The sequence below is a fragment of the Neophocaena asiaeorientalis genome, unplaced genomic scaffold (genome assembly GCF_003031525.2).
Source record: "Neophocaena asiaeorientalis asiaeorientalis breed wild unplaced genomic scaffold, Neophocaena_asiaeorientalis_V1.1 scaffold307, whole genome shotgun sequence".
Taxonomy (NCBI): Eukaryota; Metazoa; Chordata; class Mammalia; order Artiodactyla; family Phocoenidae; genus Neophocaena; species Neophocaena asiaeorientalis.
In genome coordinates, this window is record NW_020171817.1 from 3553560 (window position 1) to 3567649 (window position 14090).

General features: G+C 40.1%; 1 protein-coding gene across 4 annotated transcripts in view; it reads right to left on the reverse strand.

Annotated features, from left to right (window-relative positions):
* Positions 1-14090, reverse strand: part of RIPK1 (receptor interacting serine/threonine kinase 1) — a 39372-nt gene that overhangs the window by 4843 nt on the left and 20439 nt on the right. For all 4 annotated transcript variants that reach the window (XM_024738456.1, XM_024738443.1, XM_024738447.1 and 1 more), the window contains 4 exons: positions 12891-13040; positions 7742-7818; positions 1620-1710; positions 139-711 (listed from right to left, as the gene is read on the reverse strand). In XM_024738456.1, coding sequence (XP_024594224.1) covers positions 139-711; positions 1620-1710; positions 7742-7818; positions 12891-13040 — 891 coding nt within the window. The remainder of the gene's footprint in view (positions 1-138; positions 712-1619; positions 1711-7741; positions 7819-12890; positions 13041-14090) is intronic.

A 14090-nucleotide genomic window follows, 5' to 3' on the forward strand; every position in this document is an offset into this window, starting at 1 on the left:
AAGGCAAGGTGTGTCTGGTGGCTGAAGACCCCAAACAGCTTGTCCTTTGCTCACTTATAGTCTACAACAGAGCTAATGGCTGCTTTATTTTCAGGAAAGGTTAAAAAACAGAACAGTGTGACTGAAAGGCCTGTTTACCTCTTGATGGGAAGGAGCTGAATGGAATGGTGGATGTGTTTCCCAGTAGGTTGGTCTCAGGCACTGGAGTTTTATACAGGCTTGGCATGTGGCCTGGATTTGGCCCATCCCAAACTCCTGGACCTGCGGTTCTCAGATCCACTGGTCTTGCTCCAAAACCGAGTGATGTACACAATCCATTTCTCCAGTATAGTAACTGGGGCTGGCTGGTTAGCCCTGCTGGTTGCTGTACCGCACTACCGTGACTGGTTGCACCGGAATAAGCAAGGCCTTTCAGCCCTGGGTTCTGAGCATTCTCATAAGGTCCCTGCTGTGCAAAAGGGTCATGGGAGACCCTCCGTCTCCTCTCTTCCTGTCTCCTGTCAGCCACATTCTGTCTGGGCTGCTCTTCCGTATGCCTGTCCATGCGGCTGCCGTAAAGATGGTAGTTGGCCTCCTCCTGGAGTTTACTGTGCAGCAGGAGGTCCTCCTCCTGCTGCTGCTGCTGCTCTGGGGTGGGAGCGAACCAGGAGTCCTCCACAGGACCCAGCCCGAATCCCTGTGAACTGTGCAGCGAACTGGGCTGTTCTGTGGCTGAAAACAAATGAATCAGCGTCAGAAAGAGTTTCACGAAACGTTAAGAGTAAAAACCTTAGCACAGTCATGAATCTGTACCTTGGAGTAACACATTGAAAACTCTGAGAACAAAGAAAAAGCGTTTACCAGGTGCTTTTCCTCCTGTGAGTTACACAGGTAATAAGCAGCCGTCCCTGCCTGGCAGTTTGAGAGCACGAGAAAAGTTATAACCAAGCAGCAGAAAAGTGGGTGTTGTAGGAATGACCAAGGAAGAAAAGGACTTGTGTTGGAGCAGAGAAGGTGTCCCCTTGTTGTGACGCAGGGCTGGAAAATAAGAATGGCAGCAGTTCTGAGCTAATCACTTAGCTCAGAACTGCTGCCATTCTTATTTTCCGTGGATTCTTTTATTCTTTAAAAGCCCTATAAGAGTAGGAGCACTTATTACTACAATGATGGATGAGGCTTACGAGAAGTCAAGTGATGTGCCTCAGAACAGACAGCTGATAAGTGGCTTCAATATCCTATACTCTGCTTTCCCTTCTGTTAAATGAAAAAAGTATCCCTGCTTGAATCTGAGGCCAACCTCTCTGCATGTACTCTGGACCCAGTCATCCCTGACCTTCTCAAGGACTTTGCTCCCACATAGGTTCCCGTCTTTTTTCTGAGCTGTCACTTCCTCCCTATCAGATATATTAGGCCTCTTGTGTTCAGGATACTTTATGATTTGGGGGAACATGTTGTTACCTAATATCTCAAATATATGTACCTTAACTCCGAATATATTAGAAAGTCCTTTAAGCCAGCTGTTATATTTTATAGCTTCTTCTGTTTCTCATATAGTTGTAAATAGCCTTTTAGACAGTACAGTGAGTGAATGAACAAACAAATAAATGAATAAATAGATTTTCAATCACAGTATAAGTTACCTGAATTTGACCTGCTTGGAGACATTGCTACGCAATCAATTTGGAGAGACTTCATTCTCTTTACAATTTCATTTTGGCCCAGATACTCTTTCTAGAATTAAGAACATAAAGACATACTTTAGTAAACAACAGAAAATACTGGGTTGGCCAAAAAATTCCAGAAAATTGTTGTAAGGAAGAACGGATTTTTCAGAAGGTAGAAATTTCACATAGCTCTTACAAGCAGTAAATACTTCTTTAAGAAAATAAACTTTTTTCCCTAAATAGCCAAAACAATCTTAAAAAAGAACAAAGTTGGAGGGCTCACACTTCCTGATTTCAAAACTCACCACATAGCTACAGTAATCAAAACAGTGTGGTATTGGCCTAAGGAAAGACATACAGACCAATGGAATATAATGAACCCAGAAATAAACCCTTGCATATATGGCCAATTGATTTTTTATTTTTTATTATTTATTTATTTACTTTTGCCATACAGCAGGCGGGATCCCCAACCAGAGATGGAACCTTTGCCCCCTGCAGTGGAAACACCAAGTCTTAACCACTGGACCGCCAGGGAAGTCCCTGGCCAATTGATTTTTGACAAGGGGGCCACGACCTTTCAGTGGGGGAACACTGGTATCTACATGTGAAAGAATGAAGTTAGATCCTTACCTTTCAACATACACAAACATATATAAAAATTACCTCAAATGGATCAAAGATCTAAGCTTAAGAGCTAAAATTATATAAGAAGAAAACATAGGGGAAAAGCTTCATGACATTGATTTGACAATGATTTCTTGGATATAACACCAAAAGCACAGGCAACAAAATAGGTAACTGGACTACATCAAAATTAAAACCTTCTGTACATCAAAGGACACTATCAAGAGAGAGAACAGACAACCCACAGAGTAGGGAAAAATTTTTGTAAATCACATAAATATAAGGGATGAATATCCAGATTATATAAAGAATTCCTATAATTCAACAACAAAAAAGAAACAACCCAGTTCAAAAACAGGCAAAGGACTTGAATAGATATTTCTCCAAAGAAGACATACAGATGGCCAAGAAGCACATGAAAAGATGCTCAACATCGTTACTCAAAGAGAAATGCAAATCAAAACTGCCATTCATTACAATGGCTATTATCAAAACAAAACAAAACCCAGAAAATGAAAAGTGTTAGTGAGAAGGTAGAGAAATTGGAACCCTTGTAAGTTGATGGTGGGAATATAAAATGGTGTAGATATTACGGAAAACAGTTTGATGGTTCCTCAAATGTTTAACGTATAATTATCATACAATCCAGCAATTCCACACGTAGGTATATACCCCAAATAATTAAAAGCGAAGACTCAAAAAGATACTTGTATACCAATGTTCATAGCAGCATTATTCGTTATAGACAAAAGGTGGAAACAACTCAAGTATCCATCAAAGATGAATGAATAGTCCAAATGTGACGTATATGTACAATGGAATATTATTCAGCCTTAAAAAGGAATGAAGTTCTGATACATGCTACAAAATGGATGAACCTTGAAAACATTATGCTAGGTGAAATATGCTAGACACAAAAAGACAAATTGTATGATCCCATGTCTATGAGGCACCTAGAATAGTCACATTCATAGAGACAGAAATTAGAATAGAGGTTACCAGGGGCTGGGGAGAGGAAGGAATGGGGAGCTGTTGCTTGGGATACAGAGCTTCTGTTTGGGATAATAAAAATGGAAATGGATACTGGTCGTGGTGGTACAACACTGTGAGTATACTTAATGCCACTGAATTGTATACTTAAAAATTGGTTAAGATGGTAAATTTTATGTTATGTATATTTTACTACAATTAAAAAAAAACTTCTTCCCTTATAAAAATAATAATACTCATTATAAAAGATATAGAAAATGTATAGGATTATCTTTAAATAGAAACCTACTCAAGTGAAACAATTAACATTTTGTGTTTCCTACAAGTTTCTTCCCCTGGTCGTATCTGCACTATGGTCTTAACAGAGTGCCTGCTACATAGGTAGATGATCAAAAATATTCAGAATCAACATATGAATGATTTAGGGGAGAACGACACAGGATATTAACTATGTGTACAGTTTGTACATTTTGTATGTTGCTTTTTACATTTTGTATGTTGCTTTTTACTCAACACATAGGCATTTTTATGTTATTTTAATTTTTTTTCTTTAATTGGAGTATAACTGCTTTACAATGTTGTGTTAGTTTCTGCTGTACAACGAAGTGAATCAGCTATATGTACACCTATATCCCCTCCCTCTTGGACCTCCCTCTCGCCCCCCATCCCACCCATCGAGGTCGTCACAGAGCACCAAGCTGAGCTTCCTGTGCTATACAGCAGGTTCCTACTAGCTATCTATTTTACACGTGGTAGTGTATATATGTCAATCCAGATCTCCCAATTCATCCCACCCTCCCCTTCCCACCCTGTGTCCACATGTCCATTCTCTACGTCTATGTCTCTATTCCTATCCTGGAACTAGGTTCATCTGTACCATTTTTCTAGATTCCACATATAAGCGATATTATACAGTATTTGTTTTTCTCTTTCTGACTTACTTCACTCTGTCCCTAGGTCTATCCACATCTCTACAAAAGGCACTATTTCGTTCCTTTTTATGGCTGAGTGATATTCCATTGTATATATGTGCCACATCTTCTTTATCCATTCATCTGGCGATGGACACTTAGGTTGTTTCCATGTCCTGGCTATTGTAAATAGTGCTGTAATGAACACTGGGGTACATGTGTCCTTTTGAATTATCGTTTTCTCAGGGTATGTGCCCAGTAGTGGGATTGCTGGGCCATATGGTAGTTGTTTTCAGTTTTTTAAGGAACCTCCGTACTGTTCTCCATAGTGGCTGTATCAATTTACATTCCCACCAACAGTGCAAGAAGGGTTCCCTTTTCTCCACCCCCTCTCCAGCATTTATTGTTTGTAGGTTTTTTGATGATGGCCATTCTGACCGTGAGGTGATACCTCATTGTAGTTCTGATTTGCATTTCTCCAATAATCAGTGATGTTGAGCATCTTTTCATGTGCCTCTTGGCCGTCTGTATGTCTTCCTTGGAGAGATGTCTGTTTAGTTCTTCCACCCATTTTTTAATTGGTTTGTTTGTTTTGTAAAAGCAATTGTTTTCTTTTTACAGTTATTACTTATTAGACAAAATATATAAATACAAACTTCTTTTAAAAGATTCAAACTGCTGAATTACACAGAGCAACACTTTAATGTCGTCCCTTCCAACCCCCTCTCTTCCATTTTCAGAGGGAATCCTTATCTGGAGTATGTTGTGGACCTTTTATTCTCTCTAGGCATTTGCATATATATTCTGGAAATATACAAATATTTATACATATGTGTGTGTGTGTGTATATATATATTTACACATTTGTGTATTTCCAAATTTTAACTCTCACAAAGGTGCAAAAATCTCCTGAAGCTAAATCTTTGAGCGTACATGTGAGTAGGATAGATTACTAAGAGCAGAACTACAGCAAAAGTTATGTGCTTTTAAAAGTGTGATAGATGCTTCACCGTTCAATAAACTTCAACTTTCACTTTTACCAATACTACATGAGATTGTCTGTTATTCTGCATTTTCACAAACACTTGATATTATCAACCTTTCAAAACTACTGTCAATCTAATGGATGAAAAATTATAATCAATTCACTTTGCTTTTCGGTTAGTGAGACCATATACCTTTTTCAAGCTTTACTGTCCATTGATGGATTCAGCTTGTTTATATTTTACTCAGGATTTTCATATCTACATTGTTAAGTGAAATTGTTCTGTAAGTTTCCTTTCTTGTATCTTCTTTTCAGGTTTGGGAATCAAGGTTATTATGCTAGTCTCATAAAATGAGTTTAGGAACGTTCCTTCTTCTCTATTATCTCGACAAGTTGTATACAATTGGGGTAATTTCTTCATTGAATATTTGATAGAAACTGCTGATGAAGCTATCTGGTTGTGGAATTTTCTTGCAGGACTGATTCAATCTCTTTTAATAGCTATGGGAGTATTCAGGTTTTCCATCTCTATTTGAGCCAGTTTTGCTAAATTATACAGTTGACCCCTGAACAACATGGGAGTTAGGGGTGCTCACCCCCTCACAGTCGAAAATCCAAGTATAATTTTACAGTTGGCCCTCTGTATTCGTGGTTCCACGTCAAGAATTCGACCAAGTAAAAGATCATGTAGTACGTATTTATTGAGAAAAATCTGTGTATAAGTGGACCCGTGGAGTTCAAACCTGTGTTGTTCAAGGGTCAACATACTTAAAGCTGTTATTGCCTTCTTGGTGAAATGAAACTTTTATTGTTATGAATCATTCCTGATTGCTGTGGCAATGCTTTTTTTCCTCAGGGACTATCTTTCCTGATGTCCTTTTGATGACTTCCTTGGTTTGCACTGGATGCCTCTCTTTTATAGTGTAGGTATCCCTCCAAAGTCTGCCAATTGTTTTGTTTTTTTTTAATTTTTTTAACATCTTGATTGGAGTATAATTGCTTTACAATGGTGTGTTAGTTTCTGCTGTATAACAAAGTGAACCAGCTATATGTATACGTATATCCCCATATCCCCTCCCTCTTGCATCTCCCTCCCACCCTCCCTTTCCCACCCCTCTAGGTGGTCACAAAGCACCGAGCTGATCTCCCTGTGCTATGCGGCTGCTTCCCACTAGCTATCTGTTTTACATTTGGTAGTGTATATATGTCACTCTCTCACTTCGTCCCAGCTTACCCTCCCCGCCTCCCCATGTCCTCAAGTCCATTCTCTAGTATGCCTGCGTCTTTATTCCTGTCCTGCCCCTAGGTTCATGAGAACTTTTATTTTAGATTCCATATATATGCGTTAGCATACGGTATTTGTTTTTCTCTTTCTGACTGACTTCACTCTGTATGACAGACTCTAGGTCCATCCACCTCACTACAAATAACTCAATTTTGTTTCTCTTTATGGCTGAGTAATATTCCATTGTATATATGTGTCACATCTTCTTTATCCATTCATCTGTTGATGGACACTTAGGTTGCTTCCATGTCCTGGCTATTGTAAATAGAGCTGCAATGAACATTTTGGTACATGACTCTTTTTGAATTATGGTTTTCTCAGGGTATATGCCCAGTAGTGGGGATTGCTGGGTCCTGGGGGAGTTCTATTTTTAGTTTTTTAAGGAACCTCCATACTGTTCTCCACAGTGGCTGTATCAATTTACATTCCCACCAACAGTGTGAGAGGGTTCCCTTTTCTCCACACCCTCTCCAGCATTCATTGTTTGTAGATTTTTTGATGATGGCCAGCCTGGCAATTCTTGACTATCTGACTGTGTGTGTTTGTGTATATCTTAAAATCTCTGTCTGCCTGCCTGTTTTATTTACTGTAGTCTCCCTTTCACGATTATAGCAGCATGTTGCTGTAAGACTTAAGATAACAGCTTGTTTCCTGAGTGTGTGAGGAGGGGAGGTCTCTGTTCCTCTTGGTTGGTTAGTTGGCAACAGTCTCTAACAGACCTCTCTGATCTCAGGCACCAAACTCACTGCTTCGGCCCTGGGCACATGCTGCTTCCATCTGCTGCTTTAGCACAAGACGTGAGGAGGGAGGAGCCAACTTTTAAGACTGACACAACCATGGCTCCCAAATGACGACGCCTACCAACGTCCCGTGTGACCACCCACTTCTTCTACGCGCTGACCCGAGACGTCTTCCTCTGTGACTTCTTGATTATCATGTTTGGGGCAGCCTTTTAAAACTTTTTTCCTGTTTTATGTCTCAACAGATATAAATAATTCTGCTGGCTTTTTATCTTTCAAGAATTCCTCAAAATGACTGACCCACCTATGGTACTTTCCATCCTGTTCCAGTAATGTTGTGCTTTTGTTTTCATATTGGTGATATATTTTCTCTCATTTCATTAGTTTTGACAGAGGAACGGGTCTGGTATGCTAACTTGATGATATCTATTTTTTTGTTTGTGGTTACCAAGCTAGCTTACCTCAAATCTCAGTAATAAAGTATAATGCTTTGGTTTTCGTGACTGACAATATATATGCTTCAATATGTTAGCGTTTTGAGCAGCTGCTATGTTACCTACCTTTAAACTCTTCACATCCTCTTCTACATGTTCTTCTAATTGATTTAAATAAAAAGGCCTAAATTTCTCTTCAATGCCTATATATAAAAAAAATAGTACTTTAAATTTCTTAAGTATTTTCTAGAATAAAATTAAAATATTACCAATCTATTATCTTTGAATTACTTACCGTAATCTGTGGGCAAAGCAGGGAAATATAAACTTAAATGCCAAATCACTGACTTTCATAAAGAGACTAACGAGACTATCACACAGACAGAACGAAGGATAGGATATCACTGGAAACCCAGGACTCCTGCCTAATAATAGAGTTTCTCTGGCTGCAGCACAAAGCCCTACCTAATACGAGTTAATTTCCAAATGAAAAAAGATGGGTGGACTCCTTGTTTCTGTCCCTTTGGCATGTGAGTTACTATAGGGTGGAACACTCAGAATAAGGATCTGGTATAAAGTTAGAGCTGTTGGCCTTAAAAGAAAAATGTAATTTCCATTTTTGGGAAGATGGAATAGACATACTTTTCCTTATTTCTCCCACTAAGTATGACAAGAACCCCTATATGTTATATTATATATAAAACAAACATAAGGAGACTGAAAGGAGGAGAGACAAAGTCAGAATAGCTAGGGACTTTGGGATCTGAGGAAAGACATGGCAGTGAGCTTACTGGATTTTTTTTTTTTTTTTTGCTGCACAGATCTCAGACTTGGACCTGAAGAAGCTAGCAACCCAACAAAAAAGCCCAACAAAAGCCTGTTCTTAAAAAAAAAAAAAAAAAAAAAAAAAAAAAGCCTGTTCTTTCTGGCCAGAGGGCTAAGCAAGGGGAAGCCTAGCAAGACAGAGTGCTTAGTCCATAACCACTCTCCAGCCAAATGCCATAGAAAAATCATGACTCCATTCCCCACCCCCACCAGCAAAGACTGAGTGGGGAGTTGAGACTCCCGACCCCAGAAGACACTGACAGGGTGCTCCAACACCCCACCAGGGTGATGTCAGAGAAGGCCAAATAGGAGGCCAGAACTTTCCTTCCAGTCAGGTGGTAATGAGCCCCTCCACTCCTGTGGTGTCAGTGGACAACAAGGGTAGACTGAACTTGCATCCTCACCTTGCAGTAATAAGATGCTCCTTCCCTATCCCAATGGGGAACTATCAGAAGAGGCCTTGGGTGAGTCGGGACTTTCACCTCCATTGCAGTGTCCATGGAGACCATGTGGACTCCACTGAAACCCTCACCCCTGACCAGTAGTAACGAAAAGCCTCCCACTTCAGGTGTCAACAGGGCCAAGTGGGGAAACTGACTTCCTTTCACCTGGTGCTAACAAGGTGGCAGTCACCCTTTCTTTATCAAAGCCATGTCAGAAGAGGCCAGTTAAAAACAGAAAGCTTCATAGTAAGAGAGTGTACAAGTTTCAATAGAAAAATCATTCATCATATGAAGACCCAGTAAGGTCACAAACTGAATGACAAAAGACAACTAACAGATGCCAACATCAAGATGACAGAGACAATAGGATTCCACATCAAAGATTTTTAAACAGCCATGATAAAAATGCTTCAAGAAGCAATTATGAACATGCTTGAAACAAATGAAAAAATGGAAAACATCAACAAAGAAACAGAAGATATGAAAGAAATTTCAGTGAAATTTTAGAACTGAAAAATAAAATAAGGCAAATGAAAAGCTCAGTGGATGAACTCTACAGCAAAATGGAGGAGAAAGAGGAAAGTCAGTGAAATGCAAGACAGAACAATAAAAATGAATGGAAATTCTAGCCAGTGCAACAAAGCAAGACAAGGAAATAAAAACCAAACAGATCAGAAAGAAAGAAATGAAAATGTCCCTGTTTGGAAATGACATGAAAATCTAAAAAAATCTCCAAAAAAACTCCTAGAATCAGTTAGTGAGTTCGACAAGGTCACAGGATATAAGATTAACATATAAAAAACCAACTCTACTTCTATATTCTAGCAATGAATAAATGGACACCTAAGTTAAAAATACAACCTACTTATAATTGCTAAAAAAAAAAAGGAAATAGATATATAGGACTTGTATGTTGAAAACTATACAACACTGATAAAGAAATCAAAGACAATCTAAATAAATGGAGAGACATATTGTGTTCATGGATTAGAAGACTCAATATAGTAAAGATGTCAATTCTCCCCAAATGGATACAGAGGTTTAACACAATTCCTATCAAAATCCCAGTAAGATTCTTTTTTTAGACATAGACAAGATTTTTCTAAATTTTATATGGAAAGACAGGAACTAAAGTCATTAAAATAACTTTTTAAATGAAAAAAAAAGTGGGAGAAATCAGTCCATCCAATTTCAAGAACTTATGTCACTAGAGTAATTAAGACCATAGATACTGGAGTAGGGATAGATGCATAGATTAACGGACCAGAACAGAGAACCCAGAAACAGACCCACACAAATATCCCAACTGATTTCTGACAAAGGACAAAAAACAATGCAAGGGAAGAAGGGCAGCCTTTCAACAAACGGCGTTGGAATGAGGCAAAAAGAAAAAAAAAAGCAAACTTCAACCTAAGTCTCACACCTTATAGAAAAATTAACTCAAAATGGATCATGGTATTTTCCCAGTAAGACATAAATTAAATAACTGGCAAGAAAGACAACCAATATTTAGTTCTGTGTTATCATTCTTATGTTAGCAATAATAAATTTTCCTTGACAACAAAAAAAACTTAACAGAGACTTAAATGTAAAACCGTAAGAATTTTAGAACAAAACAGAAAAAAAGATTTGGGATCTAACCCTGACAGTGTCCTTAGACTTGACACCAAAAGTATAATACATAAAAGGAAAAATTAATGAATGAGTCTTCATCAAAATAAAAAACTTTTACTCTGTGAAAGACCCTGCTAAGAGGATGAAAAAAACCAAGCTACGGACTGGGAGAAAATATTTGAAAACCATATGTCCAAGAAAGGAATACTATATAGAATATATAAAGAACACTCTAGGGCTTCCCTGGTGGCGCAGTGGTTGAGAGTTCGCCTGCCGATGCAGGGGACACGGGATCGTGCCCCGGTCCGGGAAGATCCCACATGTCGCGGAGCGCCTGGGCCCGTGAGCCATGGCCGCTGAGCCTGTGCATCCGGAGCCTGTGCTCTGCAACAGGAGAGGCCACAACAGTGAGAGGCCCGTGTACCGTAAAAAAAAAAAAAAAACCACTCTAAATTCAACAGTGAAAAAACAAAATCCAATTAGAAAATGGGCAAAAGGCATAGAGCAACATTTTTCACCAAGGAAGATACACAGATGGCAAATAAGAACATGAAAAGATATTCACCAACATTAGCCATTACAGAAATGCAAATTAAAACCACAATGAGATATCACTACATACCTATCAGAGTGGCTAAAATTAAAAAACAGCAACACCACCAAATGCTGGTAAGGATGCAGAGAAACTGGTGAGAATATAAAATGGTACAGCCACTCTGGAAAACAGTCTGGCAGTTTTGTTTTGCTTTGTTCTGTTGTTGCTGTTGTTGGCATGTGTGATCTTGTTTTTTGGGTTTTTTTTGGCCGTGCCACGCGGCTTGTGGGATCATAGTTCCCCGACCAGGGACTGAACCTGGGCCTTTGGCAGTGAGAGCATGGAGTCCTAACCACTGGACCGCCAGGGAATTCCCAGTTTGGCAGTTTGTTTAAAAAAAAAAAACAAAAACCCTAAACATGAACCTACCATAGGACCTAGTTCTTTCACTCCTGGGTATTTTTATTCCAGAGAAACAAAGACTTATATTCACACAAAAACCTGCAACATGAATATTTACAGCAGCTTTACTCCTATGAAAGAGCAACAGGAGGGACGCTTGTGGTGATGGAAAGGTTCTGTATCCGACTGTGTCAGTGTCAATATCCCAGTGGTAATGCAGTCCTGTAGTCTGGCCAGATGTTATCAGTGGGGGAAACGAGGTAAAGGGTACACGGGATATCTGTGTTATTTCTTATAACTGCATGTAAATCTACAATTACCTCAAAATAAGAATTTTAGTTTAAAAAAGTGAAAAAGGCAAGAGAGAAGAAAGCAAGCCAGGATAAGATTCAGCAAATAAGAAAACAGGCAACTAAATCAATCACCCCTCTAACCCTTTGGTGGGAGTGGTAGGTAGGGCTTCAATTTTGTTTTCTCATAGCAGAAATATGAGAGCAAAATCCTTTGTAGGCTCCTACGTTCCTTCCTGCTATTTATTTTTTCCTCACCTGATTTTCTTATTTCCTCTGCCCCTTTCCTCTGATTTTCTTCTTTCCTCTGCCTCTAGGACTTTAGCAAGATCCTGGGCAACACAAGGGAATGAGAAGAGGTACACGGATGTGAGATGTCCGTGCCCCTTTCCTTCTCCTTCTATTATTGGCCCAATCCAAATGACAAAATCACATTTCCAGAGATGCCAGCTTCACAAGGGAAGGGAAATGAAATAAAAGCTAAGAAATAAGAAGGCCTGTGGAAGCAACCCATTCAGCAGATGAATGGATAGACAAAATGTGGTCTACATACCACGGAGTACCACTCGGCAGTGAAAAGGGAGGAGATTCTGACACAGGCTACAACGTGGATGAACCCTGAAGATACTGTGCACAGTGAAATAAGCCAGTCACAAAAGGACAAATACTGTGTGATTCCACTTACATGAGGTCCCGGAGTAGCCAAATTCAGAGAGACAGAAAGTAGAACGATGGGTGCCAGGGGCTGGGGGAGAGGACGTGGGGGGGTTATTGTTTAATAGATACAGTTTCAGCTGGGGAAGATGAAAAAGTTTTGGAGACGGATCGTGGTGATGGGTGCAAACATTGTGAATGTACTTAATGTCACTCAACTGTACACCTGAAAATGGTTAAAATGGTAAATTATGTGTCACGTATATTCTAACCCAATTTTTAAAAAGTTAATTATGGGGAAAAAAACCCCACAAAGAAACAAGAGGACCTTATATGCCTTCATGCTCTGGGGAGGGATGACAACTTTTCATTAAACAAAGTGTTTGGAATCTAGAAAATCAGTTGAAATCACAAGTGGAACTCAGTTTTCTAAAAACTCAAAGCAACTTCCTGTCGGCATCTCACTAGGAAGATCACCACGCGGAGACCGTGCAGCCACGGAAGATGCTCACCAGCAAACGTCGGCCGATCTTCTGGATTCACCGCCCAGCACTGCTTCATGATGCTGACGGCCTCCCGCGGGCAGTGCCCAGTGATGTCCTCCGTGTCCGGCCTGCTCCCAGATTTAATGTACATTATCAGCTGCTGCTCACAGGGAGCATCTATAAAACAAAGAGGAGCTTAAGCTGAGCTCTCAGGTCCTGCTCCTCTCAGGCAGGGAGGTGACAGAACTTGGACAAAGCCTCTCTGCCTAGGGGACGCTTCCAGTACAGCTGCCACATCCAGCAGGGGCAGAATGGCCCTGAGACAACGAGCCGATGAATTCCACTGAGGAGATGATCAAACAGCATTTTAGTTTCTGCAGATGAAAGAGAGAATTCACAGCAAAGCTGACTCCTCGTAGAACAAATGGAATATGTGAATAAAGCCAATGCCACACTCCAGATTTTCATACAAAGACAAATACGGGACAGCGCTTGCCTTGGAGGAGCTCAGTTTAATTAATAAGAGTGACTTAAAATGTAGAGTGATAATGGCTACTCGAGAAGTAAGTACAAAGGGTTCTGGTAACAGGACCACGACTAGAAGGTCAGAGAAGGCTTTGTTGAGTGCAGAACAATAGGCAGGAATTATCCAGGTAAAGAAGCGGGAAGGAGGATTCAGAGAGGAAGATCCAGGCTAAGAAAGCAGGATATGAATAGACTGGAAGTTGCAGAAATCATGATGCATCCCAGAAATTATGAATATTTCAGCGTAACTGGGCATATTGACTAAAGGAAGTGAGGAAGGAATAAGGTTAGAGAGAAACAAAAGCCAAATCAGAAAGGACCCTGTACTCCACACTGAGGAATCTGAACTTTACCCTGAATGTCAAGGGTGCCTTGGCAGGATTTTAAACAGATGAGTGAGATGGTCTGATTTGCTTTTTAGGTCGAGCAGTTTGGCTGCAGTGTGAATGGCGGGCGGCCCGAGGAGACTGCCATAGGAACACAGAGGGTCTGACCTAGTGAGGGCCCTGTGGGGGATGGGGAGAAGCGGATGTACCTTGAATCAGATATACCTTGAGTTCACAGTTGTTGTTTTTTTGCTTTTTGTTTTTTTTCCCGGCCAGGCCACGTGGCTTGCGGGATCTTAGTTACCCGACCAGGGATTAAACCTGGGCCTTCAGCAGTGAAAGTGAGGAGTTCTAACCACTGGACCACCAGGGAAGT